This window comes from Lampris incognitus, chromosome 10 (assembly GCF_029633865.1).
Source record: "Lampris incognitus isolate fLamInc1 chromosome 10, fLamInc1.hap2, whole genome shotgun sequence".
NCBI lineage: Eukaryota > Metazoa > Chordata > Actinopteri > Lampriformes > Lampridae > Lampris > Lampris incognitus.
The window spans coordinates 42,766,160-42,790,381 of NC_079220.1; the positions used below are offsets into that span (position 1 = coordinate 42,766,160).

General features: G+C 47.2%; 1 protein-coding gene across 1 annotated transcript in view; it reads left to right on the plus strand.

Annotated features, from left to right (window-relative positions):
- The first annotated feature begins 859 nt into the window (after positions 1 to 859).
- The window catches only part of grin2ca (glutamate receptor, ionotropic, N-methyl D-aspartate 2Ca), a 128,896-nt gene continuing 105,533 nt past the window's right edge, over positions 860 to 24,222 (plus strand). The window contains exon 1 of the mRNA XM_056288070.1: positions 860 to 1,297. Within this exon, the coding sequence (XP_056144045.1) occupies positions 860 to 1,297 (438 nt within the window). The remainder of the gene's footprint in view (positions 1,298 to 24,222) is intronic.

Sequence of the window (24,222 nt, forward strand, 5' to 3'; positions counted from 1 at the left end):
GATTACCCTCCTGAAGGAGGAGAGCAGAGCAAATAGGTTTTTGGAGGTAAAAATGATATTTTGCCAGTTTTCAGCTGCAATCCAATATGTTAGCATCACCATGCTGCACAAAGAATTTGCAATCGTTTCAAAGACCAAATAATTCATTGTCTACCCTTGTATACCTGCATGCAGACTATGTTAAATAATTGCTTCACAGTCTGAATAAATGAAGAAAGCTTGAGCAAAAGTCATAATTCATCAAAAAATAATTAACCCCAAAATAGCTAAAGTATCATAATAACATCCTAGTGGTTGGTCTTGTGCACATACCCAAAACCAAACCCTAGACTCTTTTCTGAGTATAAAATACACATGCATGTAAATTAAGTTTGAATGCTTTAGAACACTGTAAAATTAAGGAAAAAAGTGAAAGGAAAAAAAATGGCACAGGAGAAAAATTGTAAATCCTCTTGTTCTCCATTTGTTGCATTAAACAGGGCCACCATCTGTTCAGTTGGACGGCAGAACACAACAGCAGTGGGGAGGCAGCTGCCACCCTAAGATGCTGTAACATCCTGGTTGCAGCCTCATGTCGCATGCTGACTGCATGTAAAAATACTGCTCATACAGTTCATGAATTCCTACACTTTGTTAGCTACAGCAGCACAGAGACCCAAAAGGTCATTAATCAAAATAAGCCAACTCTAAACAAAATGCAGTTTTGGTTGGCTAACCAGTTGGAACACCGAGTATTATCACAGCATTTCATAAAAAGTCATTATTTTTGGTTGCATGTATCTGATATATAAATTCATTCTTTCTCTCCCCCAACCTTTCACTTTCCCCCCCCCTTTCCACCAGGCAGTAGGAGACTGAGATGGGCGTTCATCTAGGGCACTTGAGCAACTCCCTGTGGTGGCCACCACCGCTGCTGTTGTTGCTGTCGCTGCTCTGTGGTGCCCCCTGCTGCTGCTGGGGCCGGCCGTTCGGGATACCCACACCGTCGGTCAACGTGGCGGTTGTTTTCAGTGGTTCTACCTACCAGACAGAGATCAAGGGGCGGTTAAGCCGGGAGAACTTCATGGACCTGCCCCTTGAGGTGAACCCGATCACCGTGCTGGTCAACAACACCAACCCACGCGCCCTGCTCACCCGCATCTGTGACACGCTCACCGCCAACCGGGTGCATGGCGTGGTGTTTGAGGACAACATTGGCTCAGAGGCCGTGGCGCAGATCCTGGACTTTATCTCCACGCAAACGGCCGTGCCCATCGTGGGTATTAGCGGGGGCTCCACCGTCGTCCTGCCCTACAAGGTCAGTGTCGGGGGAATAGGGGCCACAACATCAGAAAGGAGCACGTTGTCAATGGCAAACAGCAGTAGTCCCATTTTTGTTTTGATATTCCCTTTTCCACGTTATTTTGAAAGTGACATCATTTTAAACTGCATATTTGTGTGTTTTAGTGAGAACAAAAACAGTTTCAGAGGTTAATGAAGTACTCTTGGACATAAATGTAAATGTCCATTTTCTTTTGTGAAGAAAATTATGCTTGAAATCACTAAGTTGAGTAGTCTTCCATAATATTTTGTGAAGAAGATCATATGCTTGAAATCATTAAGTTGAGTAGTCTTCCATTATCTAACCGCTTCAGTGTCTCCAATGACGTTTTTGAGAAACCTTGCTGCAAAAAAAACTTCATAAAATAGATCATAGACCCCCTTAAGGTGAACATTTCAATCTTGAGTGTTGTCAAGCACATGTAGATGTGTCAATACCCACTTTTAGTGCTCATAATATAAACCATAGTAAAGACTATGATTAGCTAGACAGGCACAGACAGTAATTTCAAAAAGTTATATCGATACCAAATGGCTGAGAAATATGTGAGGGCCAGGTTTATGACTTCAATGAATGACCCCTCGTCAAGGTCAAATGTAAACCTTGTAACTTGACATGAAAACAGTAGTAAATTAAAACACATTGACAAGTGTAATTATAATCCTTGAAGCTTGAAGGAAAGGCTTTCCAACCCACACCACAAACAATAAAACATTTAAGTGTCACGATATGGGAGTGGATAAAGTAGCTAAATACTTTTTCCACATTAACCACGACTGCCAGCAGTTATCCCTTTTGTGAGATAGCACTTTTTCTCATCTATCTGAATATTTATCTATTTGTTCATTTATTTATTTGACATAATAAAATGTGTCCAGTAACACAACCAGACACAGCATAACTCCTATACCTCTACAATGAAAGGCAGTCCCACCTTATAATGAATTACAACTCGTTATGAAATGGTTAAATATGGCCATCAAGCTGCACTGGACTAGAATATAAATTTGCCACATAAAATAAACCATCTTATTTCATTCAGATTTTTTAATCTTTTGGACCTTTTCACCTTTAGAGATTGAGTGACTTTCCAATTTTGGTAAGAGGGAATATCTCTATGTTCTTGAGCAGGTACTGTACATACATGGTGAAACTGCTTTTACACCACACCGCACCGTTTCATCTCAACAGCTGCATCTTGGGCTGTCAGTGCTGGATTATCCAGTGTAATTTATGTTGTTCCAGTTTTTATGCTTTCTCAACCATCCTTGGGACATCTCGTCACACAGCTATATTAATTGTAAGACAAAATATGTTGGGTGATCTTGGCATCACCCTGGCTTCTATTAGAGTAACAAAAATTATGTCAATTTTTTTAGTCAGAGACTCTCACCGGCAATTTATACCATAATTACTTAAACAGGAATGGTAAAAGCAATTCATTCATAATGAAGAACAAACTTGTGAAATAGATAAAAAAAATCATAATTATATAGACTGATAGCTATCACATTGAAAGACTTCAAATAGCCAGTAAAGGAAGTTGAGACCATTATGCTATTAACAGAATGCACTAAATTTGTCTTACAATATAGTGAGCGCAGGGCCATAATTATAATATATACACTACCGTTCAAAAGTTTGGGATCACCCAAACAATTTTGTGTTTTCCATGAAAAGTCACACTTATTCACCACCATATGTTGTGAAATGAATAGAAAATAGAGTCAAGACATTGACAAGGTTAGAAATAATGATTTGTATTTGAAATAAGATTTTTTTTACATCAAACTTTGCTTTCGTCAAAGAATCCTCCATTTGCAGCAATTACAGCATTGCAGACCTTTGGCATTCTAGCTGTTAATTTGTTGAGGTAATCTGGAGAAATTGCACCCCACGCTTCCAGAAGCAGCTCCCACAAGTTGGATTGGTTGGATGGGCACTTCTTTGAGCAGATTGAGTTTCTGGAGCATCACATTTGTGGGGTCAATTAAACGCTCAAAATGGCCAGAAAAAGAGAACTTTCATCTGAAACTCGACAGTCTATTCTTGTTCTTAGAAATGAAGGCTATTCCATGCGAGAAATTGCTAAGAAATTGAAGATTTCCTACACCGGTGTGTACTACTCCCTTCAGAGGACAGCACAAACAGGCTCTAACCAGAGTAGAAAAAGAAGTGGGAGGCCGCGTTGCACAACTGAGCAAGAAGATAAGTACATTAGAGTCTCTAGTTTGAGAAACAGACGCCTCACAGGTCCCCAACTGGCATCTTCATTAAATAGTACCTGTTAGAGCCTGTTTGTGCTGTCCTCTGAAGGGAGTAGTACACACCGGTGTAGGAAATCTTCAATTTCTTAGCAATTTCTCGCATGGAATAGCCTTCATTTCTAAGAACAAGAATAGACTGTCGAGTTTCAGATGAAAGTTCTCTTTTTCTGGCCATTTTGACCATTTAATTGACCCCACAAATGTGATGCTCCAGAAACTCAATCTGCTCAAAGAAGTGCCCATCCAACCAATCCAACTTGTGGGAGCTGCTTCTGGAAGTGTGGGGTGCAATTTCTCCAGATTACCTCAACAAATTAACAGCTAGAATGCCAAAGGTCTGCAATGCTGTAATTGCTGCAAATGGAGGATTCTTTGACGAAAGCAAAGTTTGATGTAAAAAAAATGTTATTTCAAATACAAATCATTATTTCTAACCTTGTCAATGTCTTGACTCTATTTTCTATTCATTTCACAACATATGGTGGTGAATAAGTGTGACTTTTCATGGAAAACACGAAATTGTTTGGGTGATCCCAAACTTTTGAACGGTAGTGTATATATATATATATATATATATATATATATATATATATATATATATGGGGGGGGCACACATTGCCATCCATCCATCCATCCATTATCTTGACTGCTTATCCTGCTCTCAGGGTCACGGGGATGCTGGAGCCTATTCCAGCAGTCACTGGGCGGCAGGTGGGGAGACACCCTGCAGGCCGCCAGGCCATCACAGGGCGGACACATTCCCCCCAATATTAAAATATGCTCAAAATCCGCCCCCCCCAATATATTGCTATAAAAGATGTAAATAAAAAAATCACTATGCTATAACAGGCAACCACACACTACCATCCGAAATAATCATTAGCAAATGTAATCCAAATCATAACTATACTTAACTAATTGCCATTATATCACTACCGGTTTTGGTATTATTGTGTAGTGCAGTTCTGCATTTGGTTTGTCCAACTAGTGTTACCATACCCCAGAAGAAGCTGTTGCTCGACTCAAACACAGTCAGGGGCGCGGGAAGGTATTTTGAGTGGGGGTGCTGAAGTGCTCTCTATCTAGGCTAGTATTTATTTGCCAAGGAAATATCCCTCCCTCTCTCAGTCTCTCGCTCACACACGCATGGTGGCACAACGACGGACCCCAGTGCACTCGTACAGTATAAGTAAGCACGCACGCCGGACATGCATGCCGCACACACACACACACACACACACACACACACACACACACACACACACACACACACACACACACACACACACACACACACACATACACATACACACACACACACACATACACACCCACACACACACACACACACACACACGCATACACACACACGCATACACACACTACAAAGACGTAATGTTAAATATTTTACCAACAATGTGTTGGAATTTACGGTCAAATGAGAGGTAAAAGGAAGGGAAGCTATTCAGAACTAATGTTAGCACTCTGGGACGCATGCAGCAATGTAAACAGCTACAAGGTCAATCAAATGACATACAAGCATGCCCATCATTTGGCACACCAAAGTTCTAATAGGCCCATATTGGTTACGTGCACAAACACCTCTTTTTTTTCTTTTTCTTTTTTTTTTACTGTTGCAGTGCAAACACTAGGGATTTTAACAACCAGTTCTTTTTTTGAATCTTGAATATCTGGAGTAAACCAGCGACCGCTGCGAAAGGGCAGCTGACAATCAGGGAAAGACCAGATGATGGCCTGGAAAGACTTCTGACAGGAGGGAATAGACCCCAATGGGGCAGGTATGGGCTAGCTACTCATACCAGCAGGACCCAGCGCTAGTTAGCATTACTGGATCCACCCAATATTGCAATGGAAACTTTAAGGAGAAGAATACCCCCAGAGTCTGCGAGAGTGGGGGCACAAGATGACTCATGGACGGATCACACAGTAACGGAACAAGGAAAGGATTTGACAATGAGTCGGACGACCAGCACTGCAACCGATGGATCATCAGCACTGGCAGGACAAAAGATGCAGAGCTGCATCTGTGGCTGGTCAAAGGTTACATCAGTAAAGGGTCTCAAGATCCACCAAGGCAAAAAGAAGTGCCTTAGTGAGCTCGGCAAGGGGCCTCGCATTGACCAATACTTTTTAAGAAGTAGGCCAAATCAGTCAAGTGACGCCCAGAGGCAGGAGAACCCCCACCATCCTCAGGGTATCAGCACCCCAGACAAAGCTCAGCTTTGCATAGACCGCTCAGTGGACTCCGGTCTGGAGCCCAGCCAGCAGCAGAGAGGAAGATGGAAGGAAGAAAACCTCAAATCCTGTGGCCCAAGTCCAGCCAGAAGACAGAGTGTGAGACCATCAACTCTGACCTTGTCCTCTTGCTAGAAGGACAAAAGGGAACAGTTGAAAGAAAACTGGAGAACATGGGAGCCATCATTTACAGCTATGGCGTAGAGAGATTTGGGGTAAAGGAAAAGATACCCAGTAGGCAGAAAGACCCTTCAACCCAGCCCAAATCCAGGAGGCAGCGGGAAATTGACAGGTTGGTGAAGGAGAGAAGACAACTGAGGAAGCAGTGGAGGAAGGCCACAGAGGGAGAGAGGGTTGGGTTTGTCGCACTGCAGGGTGAAATAAAGCAGCATTTGAAAAAGCTGTGAAGAGCAGAACACCTCAGACGACAGCATAAGAGGAAAGAACGGGCTAAGACCCGTTTCTACAGCAACGCTTACAGCTTTGTCAACAGCCTTTTTGACAGCGAGAAGAATGGGAGCCTCAGAGTGCCCATACGAGATCTGGAAGAGCACCTAAAGAAGACCTACTCTGATGACCGGAGACATGAGCCAGTCATCATCTCGGATGACATGCCACCAATTCACCCACCTGACCACGATATGGACACAAGACCCCTCACATGGAGCGAGGTGGAGAGTACGGTAAAGCAGGCAAGATCGACGTCAGCCCCTGGGCCCAATGGTATTCAGTATAGACTCTTTAAGAACACTCATGGAGTCCTGAAATACCTCTGGAAGCTGATGAAAGTGGCATGGCAGAAAAGAATCATACTCAGGGCATTCTGATCCCCAAGGAGAAGAACTCTTCCTGCATCAGCCAGTTTTGCCAGATCAGCCTTCTAAATGTAGAGGGAAAGATCTTCTTTAGTGTGATTGCCCAAAGGCTCTCCACATTCCTGCAAAAAAACAACTTTGTCAATACATCAGTGCAGAAAGCTGGGATGTCTGGAGCATGCTAATATCATCTGGCACCAGATACAACCTGCCGAGAAAGAATGGAGAGACTTGCACGTGGTTTTCTTAGACCTCGCCAACACTTTTGGATCGGTTCCTCACAAGATCCTGTGGACGGCGTTTGATTTTTTCCAAGTCCCCAAAAACATCACAGAGTTGGTCAAGACCTATTTTCAGGATCTCCAGTTCTGTGTCACAACACAGAACTCCACCACCACTTGGCAACATCTGGAAATAGGCATCATGGTGGGCTGCACTATTTACCCTCTGGCATTCACCATGGCAATGGAGCTTGTCATCTGTGCATCTCGATGGGTGGTGGGAGGCGAAAGGTCCAGGAATGGCCTGCGTCTTCCACCAGTCCGGGCGTACATGGATGACTTGACCACTATAGCAACAACAAAACCATGCACCAGGAGCCTGCTGCAGAAACTCCAGGAAAGCATCAAGCGGGCGCGAATGGAGTTTACACCAAACAAATCCCGCAGCATCTCCATTGTTAAAGGCCAATTAACAGATGAACGGTTCTACATCAGTGATTAACCAATCCCCACAGTCCGGGAGAAGCCCATCAAGAGCCTCGGACGGTGGTACAATTCAGATCTCAAAGACACCCAGCAACTGGAGCAACTTCGACAGGATACAATCAGCGGCCTCAGGCAAATCAATAACACTGCGCTGCCCGGGAAGTTTAAGCTCTAGTGCTTTCAGTTTGGGCTGCTACCCCGACTCATGTGGCCAATAATAATGTACGAGGTCTCACTATCTCATGCCAATCGCTTGGAGAGGCTAGTGAACTCGCAGGTGAGGAAGTGGCTCGGACTGCCAAGGTGCCTCAGCAGTGTTGGGCTCTACAGCATTGGAGTCCTCGCACTGCCAATTTCCAGCCTGGTTGAGGAATTCAAATGTGCCAAAGTGAGGCTGGACATGTCCCTCACAGAGGAGTTGCTCCAACCCTAGCAACAGGGAAGAAATGGACCCCAGCTGCAGCTGTACTGGAGGCGAAATCGGCCCTCCACCACCGAGACATAACAGGCCATGTTCAACAACGCAGAGGCGGCCTTGGCCTGGGAACAAAAACACCTACCTTGCAAAAGGACACTACTACCGAACGGTGAACTATGGTGGTAGAGGAGGTTCGCCGACAGGAAGAAGCAGCCATATGTTCTAAAGCCGTAGCACAAGCCAAACATGGCCGCTGGATGAGGTGGGAGAATGTTGAAAAGAGGAAACTCACATGGAGTGAGTTCTGGAGGATGGAATCAAACAGGTTGAGCTTCATCATCAAAGCCACATATGATGTCCTGCCCTCTCCCACAAATCTAAATCTCTGGCTTGGAGAGAATCCATCTTGCTCCCTGTGTCTAACCCCAGCAACCCTCAAGCACATCTTGGTTGGCTGCAAGACCAGCCTCACCCAAGGCAGATAAACCTGGTGACACAATCAGGCACTCAGGTGCTTGGCAGCTCAACTCGAGTGCAAGAGGGTTTCCATCAATGCCCAACCCTTCAACAACCAGGAAGGGCCCCGGTGTTTTCCAGCTTTCGTTCGGGAGGGGGATGAACTGAAGATCAACCCTTCACTTCCCGACTTAGGCTCACTAAACTCAGCCAGGGATTGGGGAATGTGCGTGGACTTAGGCCAGAAGCTCATCTTCCTGACAGAGATCGCAACAACCACCTTGCGACCAGACCTCATCTTCTGGTCCAATTCTTGCCAGCTCGCTTACATCATCGAGCTGACAGTCCCCTGGGAGGATGCAGTCAAGGAAGCGTACGAGCGTAAGAAGCTGCAGTACGCCAACCTATCAGAGGACAGAGGCTGGAAGGTGAAGGTGCGCCCTGTAGAGGTGGGTTGTAGGGGCTTTGTTGCCAGCAACACAGCAAAACTCCTGAGGGAAATAGGAGTCCCTGAGGGAAATAGGAGTCAGGGGGCAGGCCCACAGGAGAGCGATCAAAGAGCTGGCCGACACTGCTGAGAGGACTAGCCACTGGATCTGGATCAAAAGGAAAGACACCGTCTGGGCTGCCAGAGTGAACAGCTAACTACAGGACACACACCCAGCACCGATCAACCTATGGTGGGCCTGCCTCAGCGGAGGGTGTCTTGTGATAAAAGGCCGAAACACCCTGTGATGCTGAGGTACACAACTGACGATGTGTCCTGGTGGTGGCAATGTCACCTTGGCAGCCATCTCTAGTTTATTTTCCACCGAAACTGTTGCAGTGCAAACACTAGGGATTTTAACAACCAGTCCTCTTTTTTTTTTAATCTGCACAAGCCTCCACTTTGGCAGTCATCTCCTGGACAACTCCATCTTCTTACAGTGCATGCATGCATGCGCTATTGTAGCGCAGTCACACACTCCAGTGCACCCTTCGCACTTGCCTTCTCACTTTGGAGAGTTCTGGCTACGGTCTTGCACGGTCCAAAAAAGAGTCTCATATCTCAAAAGGCCAAAGTATATTCTTGATTTTGTAGCTTGTTTGTATAGACCAGATATTTTCGCCCAAGTATCTCCCCTTACTGTCTCTCTAGCACCTTCAATGTCATCAAAAGGGCTGTCTATGAGGAGCAAACCTGTGAAATAGCCCTTGTGCGCACAACCCATCGAGTCGGGCATAATGACAGCAAGTTGCAGACCACCTCATCACTACCAAATATAGACTGGAACAGTGTCTTATGCTTTGAGGACTCCCCTATCACCACTGAGACATTCCGTACAAAGTTTAGCATGTCTGCAACAACACGAACTTCCCTCGCCACTTCTTGTAACACCAGATCTAGTGAATGGTTACCGCAATGCACATAGAGTGCATTTTGACACTGCTCTTTTAGTTTTGCTTGCATGCCTTAGATGCGGCCTGACATATTAGCAGCACCATCGAAGCAAAATCCCTTTAGATGTTCCAGTGGCAAATTCAAGTGCACAAAAACGTCTTTAATGCAGGAAAAAAGTGTTTCTCCAGTTAATCAGGCGCGTTATAAAACCCGAGGAAAACATTCACTGCCTCGAGTTTTGAATCCACATATTGCAGACTACAGGAAAATTGCTCTGTTGTACTTATATCGGTGGTTGCATCTGCAGTTAAACCATATAAATAATACTCTTTCGGTTTGGACACAATTTCTCTTTGAAGAGCATGGGCAAATATTTCCGTTATTTCATTTTGAATTGTGTCTGACATCCCGTCGTTTCTTCACTGTAGCCACTCGCGGGATTTAGGCAAATCATATGTCCTCTCCATTATTAGTTTCCAAAGCACCTCATCTCGATTATTATGGCCTCTTAACGGAAGCCCTTCACTGCTGAGGAATCTTATCGATCTAAATATCAGTTCTAAGACAGTTCTGGCAGTTTGTTTCTCTTTCTCAACACTGTCCGACAGTAGAGCATTAATTGGAGTGTTGGTAAGCGAAGCAAGCATTCTCACTGATTCGGAATGTACGTCTGACATCTCGTGCTGGCTAAACTTTGTGGTTGCTTTACGCCAGTTACAAAAGCCTCCTACTGTGAATGAATTTGTCTTTCTATCGTAATCCCTTCTCTACGGCTTTGCAGCAGGTGAAGCAAAGAACGGTGTCTCTCTCAGTGACACAGGGCAACCAGCTTTTTTGAAATGACCGCTCGAATGTCTCTGTTACAATTCTCCTCCCCGGAAAATGCATGTCTGGTCGACAAGGCTCGTAAAATCCTCTCACACTCACGTTAGCTGGGCGGCCTGACCTGGAACATGTAGCTGCTGAGCCTGCTGAGTCCTGCCGGTCTGTGTTTGCTAACGTTAGCTCTTGGGTGTTAGCAGCCGCTGACTCGCTAGCTATACTGTCCGCACTGCTAATATCCTCCTGGTGATCATCAGCGGGGACAGTAGAAGTAGGCCTACATGCTGCATCTTCTAACTCGGTCGTCCTTGCTGTTTTCACATTTTTTGAATTGAAAAAGTCTAAGATTCGTTTTTGCGCCATGTTGTTAAAATACCTCGTCCGACGGCCGTTTGCCAATCAATGTCTCGTGACTGAGCATTTGTATCAACATCAAAGGGACACCGCCGTGAACCCGTAGGTCTGTTATCACTAAAAACTAACAAACACATTTTGATTTTTACCATGTTTTCTTCCCCAAAGCAAAATTATTTATTATATTGTAGAGGAGCTCAATTAGGAGTCGTGACAACTTTCTCTTTCGGCTACACAACGTGCACCATTTATTCCTTCAACCTAACAACAACAACCAAAAACCCGCGCAGCGGAACTGTGTCACTGTAAACACGAACCAAGAAAACAGCAGCTGTAAACAAACGTTCTTACTAGCTCAATAAGGGGAATTATGTATCCCTATAACCACTACACACGCCCCCCCAGAATTCGCCTTAATACGAAAAGTCCGTGTGGTGAGGGGGGCGGATCTCTCTGCCCCAACGGCTCCGCTGAACAGGAACTGGGGGCTGGTTAGCCGCACGCAAAGCAGCAGAGTCCTCACAGCTGGACCGGGGAAAGGGAGGGGCTGGGGAAGCAGGGGGCGGCTCGCTGGGGGAGGGGGGCAGGGCCGGGGGGCGCCCCCGCCGTGGGGGCAGGGCAAGACCAACAGGGCAGTCTACGTCCAGGTGAGCAGGCTTGAGGCGGTCCACAGAAACCCGCTCCAGCCTGCTGCCAACCTCCACCACATAGTACTTATCTCCAGTGTCCCGTACCCGAAATGGGCCGTCGTAGGGTGGCTGCAGGGGACCGCGGTGTGCGTCGTGATGGATGAAAACATACTCCGCCGACCGCAGCTCCGTGGGGACATAGGACTGAGAGCCAGCATGCTGAGAAGTGGGGACCGGTGCAAAAGCCCTGGCTTTTTCCTGCAGCGCAGTCCTTTGGCAGCTGGCGGACCAGGGAGCTGTGGCGGTGGGAAGGAAATCCCCCGGGACCCGAAGTAGCTGTCCGTAGACCAGTTCGGCGGATGAGGACTGGAGGTCCTCCTTGGGGGCCGTCCTGAACCCAAGCATGACCCAAGGCAGTTTGTCGACCCAGCGGTCGTCCTTGAGGGTAGTCCGCAATGCGGCCTTCATCGAGCGATGGAACCTCTCGACCAATCCATTAGCTTGGGGGTGATACGCTGTGGTGCGATGGAGCCTCACCCCTAAACCCGCGGCGATCTCCTCCCAGAGCGCTGAGGTGAATTGCGGCCCTCTGTCGGAGGAGAGGTCAGATGGGGTGCCAAAGCGGGCGACCCATGTTCCGATGAACGCTCGGGCAGCCTCAGGCGCTGTCGTGGACGAAAGCGGGACGGCCTCTGGCCATCACGTGGTCCTGTCGACCATGGTGAGCAAGTATGTGAAACCACGGGAGGGGGGTAGGGGGCCTACCAGGTCCACATTCACGTGGTCGAACCTCCTCTCGGGTACCGTGAAAGGTATCAGGGGCGCTTTGACGTGCCTGAGCACCTTGGAGCGTTGGCACTCCACACAGGTGTCAGCCCAGTCCCTCACATCCCTTTTGAGTCCATGCCAGACAAACTTTACCGCCACCAACCTCTGTGAAGGCTTTCTGCCAGGGTGAGACAGCCCATGGACTGCGTCGAAGACCCGCCGCCTCCAAGCAGTCGGAACGACGGGGCGGGGCTGACCCGTAGAGACATCGCACAGGAGCGTGGTGCCGGCGTCGTCGAAAGCCACATCCTCCAATTGCAGCCCTGTGACGGCGGTCCTGCATGCCTGCACTCCTGGGTCGGCGGCCTGGTCAGCCGCCATCTGGCTGTAGTCGAGTCCCAAATGGGCGGCCCCAGTGATGGCCCGGGAGAGACAGTCAGCGACCGGGTTGGACTTTCCAGCGACATGCCTCACGTCAGTGGTAAACTCTGAGATGTAGGCCAACCGTCGCTGCTGGCGGGCTGACCACGGCTCTTCCACCTTGGCCATCGCGAACACCAGCGGTTTGTGATCGACGGAAGCCGTGAACTGACAGCCCTCCAGCAGGAAACGAAATTGCCTAACAGCGAGGAAAAGGCCAAGCAGCTCACGATCAAAGGTGCTGTATTTTCGCTCTCTCAGGTTCAACTGCCGACTGAAGAAGGCAAGCGGCTGCCACGCGCCGCTCACCCACTGCTCGTAAACCGCGCCGACAGCGTAGTCCGAAGCATCTGTCTAATGGCGATGGGCGCTCCAGACACAGGGTGTGCCAGCATCGCCGCGTCAGCCAGGGCGGCCTTCACATCCTTAAAAGCCTTGTCCCTCTCTGCAGACCAGTCCACGGCGTGTTCAGAGCCTCATATACGCCCATTTCACGCCGCGGCCATCTTGGATTTAAAAAAACCTAAGCGGTGGGAACGTAGCCACGCTCCCTTCTTACTTCATTGAAAACACTGCGGGGAAGCAACATGTCGTACTGCTGTGTACCATCCTGCAACTCCTATCAAAGAAGGGAAAGAGATAAATCTGTATATATATGTATATATATTCACTAATCTTTCAATAGTGGATAGCTCTGTTCTGACACATCATCTTGATAACAGGAAAATGTGTGGATTTATATTGTTTCCCACATGTATGACATATCCTCATGTGTCCAGTGAGGTTTGGGCGACTCTACCTGATCATGACTACGACGTGAAGCCCCTTTCTGTGGAAGACCAGCTTGACGCAGTAAAGAAACGCATCGCTTTCCTGGAGGACGAAAATAAAAAGCTGAAAAGTGAGCGTTTTGGTCTAGAACGCTTCCAGTGTGCGCCCAATCTGATCAGGTTTTACACTGGTTTTAAGGATTACCACACCCTCAAAGCACTCTTCCTAGCTTTACAGCCGACTGCAGAGTCCATGGTGCGATGGACTCAAATGCAAAGGAACAGCCATAACCCTAGAACACATTACTGTGTCTGGCTTCCATGCAGAGCATTTATCGCTGATTGATCAGTTTTTCCTATTCTTGTGCTGTGTGAGGCAGGGCTTTTTTGCTCTGGATTTATCTGTACGATTCAATGTGTCGCCGGCCACAGTCAGCAGGAACTGTACGACATGGGCCAATTATTTGCTCTTTATGTTAGGGACCCTCCCAATATGGCCTAGTAGAGCAGCAGTAGACGAGCTAATGCCACCAGTATTCAGGGAATTCTACCTAAACACAAGAGTGATACTAGACTGCACAGAGATCCGCATCGAGACAGCTAGTTCGAAGGTTTTGAACACCATGACATACTCCCATTATAAAAGTAACACTACACTGAAATCCCTAATTGGGATCACTCCCTCAGGGTCAGTTAGCCTGGTAAGTAATCTATACACAGGATGTATTTCTGATAAGGAGATAACTAAGAGGTCAGGTGTTCTGGACCTCTTAGAGTCAGGTGATGAGGTCATGGCCGATAAGGGCTTCCTTATCAAAGACCTGCTCGATGAAATAGATGTAACACTTGTCATCCCTGCATTTTTAGGCCCAAGTGGACAGTTTAGCTGTGATGAGCTCACAGACACACAGAGTATTGCTGGCTTGAGAATACACGTCGAACGGTCAATAAGACGCATAAAGGAGTACCACATTTTTGATGGAGTCATACCCCTTTCACTAAGCGGAACAGTCAACCAACTGTGGGCTGTGTGTGCTCTCCTAACAATTTTTCAGGGACCACTGTTTTAAACCTTTGTTAAATTCAGCGGACAAGAAAATAGTGCACACAAACCTTAGATAGATTGAAACATATTTAACTTCATTTCAGTACAGTCCCATTTTTTGGCCCACACCTTGAGATGAGCAATCACTGTCTTAGTTTAGTAAACAATTGATGATTTGAGTTGGTAGTGAGTTCCAATTTATTGCTACAACAGAATGACAGTTGACCGAACATATTTTAGTTTAAAATGAACCAACAGTTTTGTTAAAGTTAAAGGACAAAGAATGAAAATATTGTCGATGGGACAATCTAATGTATAAATATTGAATGTACAGTATAAAAATGAAATGTATCTTATTTTTTATTTTATTGTGATTAAACAGCTTCTTTGAATACAGCCCTCTGTGTGCGTCTCTCCTCACTGGCACAGGAGAGGCAGAAAGTACTCGAAAAAGAAAAGATCCAGCTTGGTTTTCATATTGTGGTAAATGACGGTAGGTGCTCGAGGTTGGTAGTCCAAACCATGTTTGCTGCTGGCCCCGGCTGCATTGATATCCGATTGAGTAAGAAGGGGGCGTGGCTAAACCCCCACCACTTGGTTTTTTTTAATCCAAGATGGCCGCGGCGTGAAATGGGCGTATAGGGGGCGGAGGAGATCGGCAGCCCGGGGGATGAACCGGTGGTAGACGGACACCATGCCAATGAACTCCCGGAGGGACTGGGCCGTGCGTGGGCGTGGAAAGTCTGCGACGGCCTCCACCTTAGATGGAGGGGGCCGCCCCGTCCTTGGTGACCCGGTGGCCCATGAAGTCGATGGTGCTCAGACCAAACTGGCATTTGGCCAGGTTAACTATCAACCCGTGCAGGCTGAGTCTCTCGAAAAGGGCTCTGAGGTGGGACAAGTGCTCGGACACGGAGGCGCCAGCGACCAGGATGTCATCCAGGTACACAAAGAGGAAAGGAAAGTCCCGCAACACTGAGTCCATGAGGCGTTGGACGGACTGCGCGGCGTTCTTGAGCCCAAACGGCACGCGCAGGAACTCGAACAGTCCGAACGGAGTTGTCACAGCCGTTTTGGGGACATCAGCGGGATGGACGGGCACCTGGTGGTATCCACGGACGAGGTCCACCTTGGAAAAGATCACTCTCCCAGCCAGGTGGGCGGATAAATCTTGGATGTGAGGGACCGGGTAGCGGTCCGGTGTTGTTGCGTCATTGAGCCGACGATAGTCACCACATGGACGCCACCCACCACCAGGCTTAGGCACTACGTGGAGGGGTGAAGCCCACGAGCTGCTCGAGCGGCGGATGATGCCGAGGCGCTCCATGTTCTCAAACTCCACCTTGGCGACAGAGAGCTTGGTCGGGTCGAGGCGCCGAGCTCGGGCGTGCACCGGTGGGCCATTGTTGACGATGTGGTGCTCAACCCCATGTTTGGTCGTAGATGACGACAATGTGGGCTGAGTGAGGTCAGGGAACTCAGAGAGAAGATGGAGAAAACGTCCTCGTTGGAGAGCATGTTCGACAGCCTGACGGAGCCTGTATCGCTGAGTTCTGGCCCGTAGCCAGAAACATTTTTTTTGGGGGGGGGAGTCGGGCAACACTGCCGAAAGCTACCGGTAAATAAAATCCCCACACTGTATACTATAGCCTAATACCCAACCGTACGGTAAATGTCAACGTATTAATGGCCCATAGATAATCATCAATGCATTAATAAATAAAAGTGGGTCTTACCCTATAAAAGCAGGTCCAATCGTCTTTTTTGTCTGCAAAAGATGTCCAGTACCTCTTCCGGCGTCACCACAATGTCTCTGTGCTCCGAGAGCAATGTCAGTCCATTAAGCCGTTTTTCCGTCATTGTACTGCGCATTTTGCCTTGATCCTTCCCAGACGGGAAAAACTTCTCTCGACATGGGCACTGGTGACAGGAAGCGTGGTCAAAACGCGGAGAAGCTTGAAGATGCTTGGAAACAACTCATTGTTACAGGCATTGAATGCCTCAATGGCATTTTGTGGAACATAAGTTGCATCTTTCCATTTATCCCGCCAAGTGTCAATTTCTGACTTTACAACTTCCAGATGCGGTGACACTTCATCAGGATACAGGTTGGAGAGCGCTTGAGCTGAGCTGTCGTTCAGCATGCTGACCTTAGATGGCAGTAAGGAGCAGAGGTTGGAGATCACATTTCTGTGTTTGCTGAAGCGTTCCTTCATCTGTGATGAATAAAAGTCAAGCATGACTATGAAAAGCTTTTGCCGGTAGTGATTTTCACAGGCCTTCAATGGATCCTCATTGCAGTCCATGCCTCTTCGTGGTCGAAATTCAAACCCATACTTGGCTGCTTGGGAAGAGGTCTTTTGGAAAATCTGCCTGAACTCCATCTCAGAGTTAGCCCTCATCTCATCTACCTGCTTAATAACAGCATCAGCAGCTGAAACGCAACTCACCAAGTCACAATTTTCCTTCTGAAGGAAGGTGGACAGGTGGTAGGTTTTTGCAAGCATCTTCTCACTCACATTCATGAACAGCATGAATTCTGCATTGTCAATTGAATTAAAGAGCTGAGTGGCTTTGACAGATGTGTCTCCTGTGAAGGTTTCACTGATTTTCTGCAGGCTGGATCGCACAGGGTCTAAAAGCTCGTTGAATGTAAATATTGCGTCGTGGCGTTCGACCCATATCGTTTCACACAACTTCGTCAGTCGCGTTTTCTTGCAGTCGGGTAAAAGACGTTCCGTCTCGTGTCGCAGACTGGCAGACAGCAAAGCCGAATCATGGAAAAAAGTGCAGATTTCCGAGACAATTCCAAAGCAATTTCGCACCATTTGCACAGTGCAGCACTTGTTTAGGACCAAATTCAAACTGTGGCTGGCACAGTGCACATAAACTGCTTGCTTGTGCTTCTCTTTGATTTTAGCTTGGGCACCATTTAAACGGCCACTCATGGCAGATGCGCCGTCGTATCCCTGGCCACGTAAAAACTGTAAATCAACGCCTGCATTTGTCAACTGACTTTCGATTGAATTGGCGATTGCCTCCCCGGTTAACTTCTCGATATCAACAAAGGACAAAAAATCCTCTCTGATGCTATATTGGCTGTCATGCTGGTTCACGTATCTGACAGACAGAAAGCTGCTCCCGCCCTGAAACATCTTTCATTTCATCTGCCAACACAGCGAAACACTGCGCGGAGTTTACTTTCTGCACCAGTTTGTTTGTTATCACATCTCCAATTATACTGATTATTTCATTTTGTACATCAGGACTGCAGTAGCTAGCGTTTGCTGCACATTTACTCAAGTGTTGTAACAGTACTGTGTCGCCAGATGTAGCCCTAAACCTGAGTAAAGCCCTGAAATTTCCGTCATTGTGAGTTGGCTCATTCGATGTCACGGTCCTGAATCAATATCACCTCTCAGGGCGAGTTCTTGTCGACCGCAAAAAAATCAACGTTGCAATGATGCTTTTGAGTTTTTCTCTGTTTTCTTGGACTCGCTTTTTTTCCTCTCAGAATCTAGCCTCAGTGAAATTGCATCCATTTTATTGTTGAGAACCATTTGGAAATTGTCCGCTTTCAAACATGCATCCTTGTGATATGCCTTTTGTGCATGGTATTTGAACGTCTCTAAAGCATGTTTCCAGTCTGAGAAGTGGACATTAATTAGCATGCCAGCTTTTCTGTGCCCTCCCTTACCCACATGCTCGACTGCAAACGCAACACAGTGCTTACAAAAACAACCGTCGGACCTTGTTGAGTATACTAGCCAGCTAAACTGGTCAATCCAATGACGTTGGAAACGTAGTTTACCTCCTAGTTTTGTAGGGAATGTTTGTCCGATATTGGCCGTCCAGTCCAGGGAGTATATTTCTCTTCTCTGTTCGTCTGATATTTTCCCACCAATATAATCCACAAAGTCGTGTGAAAACGTTTCCGAGGTCGGCGGGTCTGCTAACTCTGGCTCCGTTTCCGAGGAGGGCAGTGGGTCTGCTAACACTTGCTCCGGAAAATCGGTAACGTGAGCACAAAGGAAATCTGCACCGAGGAGGGGAAATGCCACGTCGGCGGTGACAAAATCCCAGCTGAACCGCTGTCCGTTAAAACACATGTCAATGTGCCGTACGTACGGATAGAGCTGCCGTTAGCAGCTTCCATGGGAGGGCCGTGAGCGCCCGACAGGGCACCCACACTCGATGCAGGTACGACACTCCTCTGCGCCCCAGTGTCGCATAGGAAACGCCGCCCCGAGATGGAGTCTTGCAGGAAAAGTAGCCTGTTGTCCTTCACGCCAACGCCCATGGCCACTAGCGAGCGCCGGCCTTGGCGTTTCCCGACGAGCGGAAATTTGCACAGGGAGTTGCACTTTTTTGCCTTGGCCCCGAATTTTGCATGGTAAAAGCACAGGCCGGGGCTCCTGTCGCCGACCGGGGGTTGCCGCGGCGGCCACCATTGAGTCACCAGGTGGTGGCGTGTGGGGGTGGGCAGGGGTGAGCGCGGACGCGCAGTGCTGCTTTTGGCTGGCCAGGAAGAACTTGTCAGCTTCTTCAGCTAGCTCGCGGCAATCGGTATGCTGGTGTTAGCCAAAGCGGCCCGCACCTGAGATGGCAGTTGTCGCAGAAACAGTAGGACAAAGAGGAAATCAGGTGTGTGCGCCGGTCCCAGCAGATTCAGCATCTGGTCCACGAGCTCGGATGGCTTGCTGTCATCCAAGCCTTGCAGAGAAAAGAGACCGTGGGCCCTCTCGGCGTCGGAAAGTTCAAAAATCTTCAAGAGGTGATCTTTGAGCCCCTTGTATTTGTCTGCCGCCGGAGGATTTGTAAGGAGACTCACCACTCTAGTTGCAGTCGAACACCCGAGCGCCGATACCACGTAGTAGTATTTAGTAGCGTCGTCTGTTATTTTGCGGATAGCAAACTGCGCTTCCGCCTGGGCGAACCACGTCGTTGCCGATGACTCCCAGAACTCTGGCAATTTGAGAGAAGCCGCGTTGATTTCGTCAACCATGTTCTTTTGAAAGACTGTCCCTGATAACTACCAAGAGACCAACGTCAGGGTCACCAGTGTAGAGGAGCTCAATCAGGAGTCGTGACAACTTTCTCTTTCGGCTACACAACGTGCACCATTTATTCCTTCAACCTAACAACAACAACCAAAAACCCGCGCAGCGGAAGTGTGTCACTGTAAACACGAACCGAGAAAACAGCAGCTGTAAACAAACGTTCCTACTAGCTCAATAAGGGGAATTATGTATCCCTATAACCACTACAATATCGTTTTAATATATATACTTAAAAAAATGTTTAAAAAAATTGCAGGCAGCAGTAGGGTGCTCCTATTGCCTGCAGCTCCTTCTCCCTGCAGCTAGTGGGTGCTGCAGCACCCTCAGCAACCCCTTCCCGTGCCCCTGAACACAGTACTGTCTCTATTTCATTACTTTCTAATTTATTAAAAGTGGAAAACTAGAATGTAATATGAGTGTTACATAGGCTAAATCACTGTCGATTGTGATACTTTTAGTAAAGTGTTATGAAAATGATAATTTTACGAATGGTTATCATCTCGCAATGTTATGCTAAATTCCGGTCAGAACATCAGCTAGCTACCGTACATTTGGTTCATTAGTGAGCGTACGAGGTCAGCGCCATGTTCCCTCAGCCCCCCTGTGGGTTAGCTATCAAATGAATAGGTTAGCTATCGGTTAAGGTTAGGTTAAGGTAAGTGTTGGGTTAAGGCTAGGGTTAGGTAGAGTTTGAGGTTAAGTCACGTTAAGGTAGGTCAAGCAAATAGATCATCAATCAAGTTGCATTTTATAGAGCACTTTTCTAGCTGCAACAGCCACTCAAAAAGCTTTACAAACTGAGGTTAGGTTAAGTGTAGGTAAGTTCAAAGAAATAGGGCTGATGGACATAGACACACTCCTCTAGCCAACAGCCCATACATTCTGAGCATATTCCACTCACAAGCTTTGCGTAAAGTTAGGATCCATTAATGTTCCTATCAATTGTTGATGAGACACTTAATTGTATCACCGTCAAAAATAACGCCTCACTACAGCCAGGACTTGCATGAAACGGTAAGGTAACGTCAAATACGTAATTTTGCGCTGGAACTTTAGTTTGGAAATAACATTTTGCTGAAATGTGTCAGTAATTGCATGGAGTGGAAACAAATTTAAAAGTGCTAATCAATCAACCATTACTACGTTAGCTATCATAGCTAAGTTACCTGTAAAGTTAATTAACCACACTTTCACCCAGCGACCTACAGTGGTGCTCATGAGCGTATTCATGTTAGGGTTTGTGGAAGACCCCAAGCGCACGACACCAGACAGAGATGGGGTTAGCCGAAAACTGGCGTACTTTATTCCTTACGCGTACAAATAGTCAAACACAGGAAGGCAATGACCGACAAGAAAAACGGAAAGTCCAAGGGGAAAAACTCGCGGGTAATCCAAAACAGGAACACGGCAGGGTACTTCCAAGGGGAAACTTTGCAAGGGAAAACATAAACCAAGGGCTGGGGTGAGTTCGGAGAGAAAAGGACCGTGAGGAAAGAGTAGCCGTTACTGCGACGAGGTTACAACACGAACTGACAACGGGCGCTTGGGAGGCCACCAAATTTAAGCCCAGCCCTGACGGCTAAGCCCGGCCCTGACGAGCTGATTGGCTGCCGGCGCGGGGTGGGCGGGCCACGGCGCGGGGTGGGCGAGCTGTAACAATTCAACTAATATTAATGTCTTTATTACGTTATATTTGTCAGAAAGCCCACGGGAAGCCTGAGTAGTGTCAATCATGTATGTTGTGCTGTGTGTGTAATTTATGTAGACAGTAGTAGCTTTCATTTATTGCATATTCATACTGTATAGCTGTATTTGCTTATTGTAACCTTCACGGATAATTACACTCGCTAGCCCTTGGCTGACGGGTCGGACCCTTTAGTCGACTGTTTAACGGTGTCGCCCGTGGTACGGGAGATCCGGGTTCGCGTCCCGGCTGCGGCGGTTCCCGGGCTACCACCCGAATTCTCTACATTGGTGTCAGAAGTGGGATGGTGAGAACGTGAGACAATCGGAAACGCGTGCGCCCAGAGGCGTGAGGGAGCTGATATAATGAAGCGCGGGGACGTGCTTCCCAAAGGAGGGGGGGCAGTGTAACGTGAACGGATAAATAGATTCGCTAGCTTTGGCTAAGGGGTCGGACCCTTTAGTCGACTGGTGCACACTTGTTGTGCACCCGCCTATGTCGGCGTGTCTTCCCGTCTGAATGCGCCCTTAAAACAACAGTAAAATACCGCGCTATTGACTCACCGAGACGGCATGACGGCGCAGTGGTTAACGTGGTCGCCTCACAGCAAGAAAGTCCTGCGTTCGAGCCCCGGGGCATTCCAACCTTGGTGGGTCATCCCGGTTCGTCCTCTGTGTGGAGTTTGCATGTTCTCCCCCTGTCTGCGTGGGTTTCCTCCGGGGGCTCCGGTTGCCTCCCACAGTCCAAAGACATGTAAGTCAGGTGAGTTGGCTGTACTAAATTGTCCCTAGGTGTTGTGTGTGTGTGTGTGTGTGTGTGTGTGTGTGTGTGTGTGTGTGTGTGTGTGTGTGTGTGTGTGTGTGTGTGTGTGTGTGTGTGTGTGTGTTTGTCAGCCCTGTGATGGCCTGGCAGCCTGTCCAGGGTGTCTCCCCACCTGCTGCCCAATGACTGCTGGGATAGGCTCCAGCATCCCCGTGACCCTGAGAGCAGGATAAGCGGTTCAGATAATGGATGGATGGATGGATTTAAATTAAAAAAAAATTATGTTCATCGGTTGCACATATTAAATTTGTTTTCTAAAAATAATTTATTTCTGTTTATGAATTAATTTATTTATGTTTACTTATGAATCATGTCATATATATGAAATGCATTTTTGTAAATTGTACAACCCCACCTCACCACTTTTTTCAGTGTAGGTCAGGTGAATCGGTCATACTAAATTGTCCCTAGGTGTGTGTGTGTGGGCCCTGTGATGGCCTGGCGGCCTGTCCAGGGTGTCTCTCCGCCTTCCACCCTATGACTGCTGGGATAGGCTGAAGCATCCCCCACGACCCTGAGAGCAGGGTAAGTGGTTTGGATAATGGATGGATGACTTAAACGAGGTTGCTGTTGGTCAATCACGAGAGATAGCAATGCGGCAACAATGCACCTGACCACACTTAATTTTAAGACCAACATGCTCATGGGCGCACAGATGGGCACAAGTACATTTGCTGTTTAAACCAAGTGGATGCAAGACATGAAAAAAAGACAACTGTGTGGGTCAGAAACTAGCAATGACACTTACACTATGCTTTGTGCCACTTTGCGCCAGGTGTACCATGGGGCCCCTAGTGTTTGTTTGGTTAAAGTCAAGGCAGTTTTATTACTCAGCTGTTGTTCATAGTGAGTGTCATCTTGAGTAAGAGGAAGGGTGGCAGTGACATTTGTCAGTTTTTTGGGTAGCCTCAGAAAACAAGAAAAGTAAGTTAAAAGCAATGAGTACCAATCAGGTGACAGAAGTACAGTAGTACAAGAGATTCGTCAATGTTTCTTGATGTAATAACCATTGCCATTCAGATCAAAAATGGTTAGTAATCCATTCCTGAACATCATGACAAGAAACACCACTTGTTTACTGATAATGTTTATTTCGTGTTCACTCTGGTGCATTCAGAGTAAAGAGAGAGAGGGACGGGGACAGTATGAGGATGCCGACAGGGCAGGGAGAGCATGTAACATGGAGGTGAGTGAGAAAAGCAGCAAATACTGATGGTAAAGACTGAATAATGACATCACAACAATCTATAATCCTAATGTTGATTTAAAATGAGATATTCTTCTGAAGTCCTATTCGCATGGGTCTAGTATTACCTGGGGACTTGATGTGACTTAGAAACTACCCCCCCATGTTTGTGTTTTGTGCTGTACATTCGCACCGGATAAGCAAAGTCTTGTTATTTACTCAGATTTACTGACATTAGTCCCCTGCATAAGAACTGAAAATGTTAAGGCTCAGGCTAACATCCACATTTGAAATCTTCCTCTGGCTTGTTATGGGGTCTAGGTAATAGGTAATCAACTAGACAGGCTGTCATATGCCGGAAGCAGTTAGTAAGCTATCGACTCTGCACACAGGTACTTGTATCTGTTCTAACATGGTTACTGAACTTGACACCACGCATCTGTCTTCATTCATTATACTGAAACATGGTATCAGAAGTGGCTCAGGAAGTACACTTTTGTTATTTTTGTAACCAAGAAAAGTAACGTTATAGGCGAAATACATTCCATATGCGAACAAATGCCTACTACTACTACTACTACTACTACTTTCGGGGTCGCCACAGCGGATAATCTGTTTCCATTTCTTCCTGTCGTCTGCATCTTCCTCTGTTACACCAGCCACCTGCATGTCTTCCCTAACCACATCCATAAACCTCCTCTTTGGCCTTCCTCTTCCCTGGCAGCTCCATATTCAGCATCCTTCTCCCAATACACCCAGCATCTCTCCTCCACATGTCCAAGCCATCTCAATCTTGCCTCTCTTGCTTTGTCTCCAAGCCGTCCAACTTGAGCGGTCCCTCACCCTCAAATATAATCATTCCTAATGATGTCCTTCTTCGTCACTCCCAGTGAAAATCTTAACATCTTCAACTCTGCCACCTCCAGCTACGCCTCCTGTGTTTTAGTTAGTGCCACTGTCTCCAAACCACATAACATAGCTGGCCTCTGTAAAACTACAGCCTGAAGGTCGTTTACAAGCTGGGACCCCAGATGTTTATCA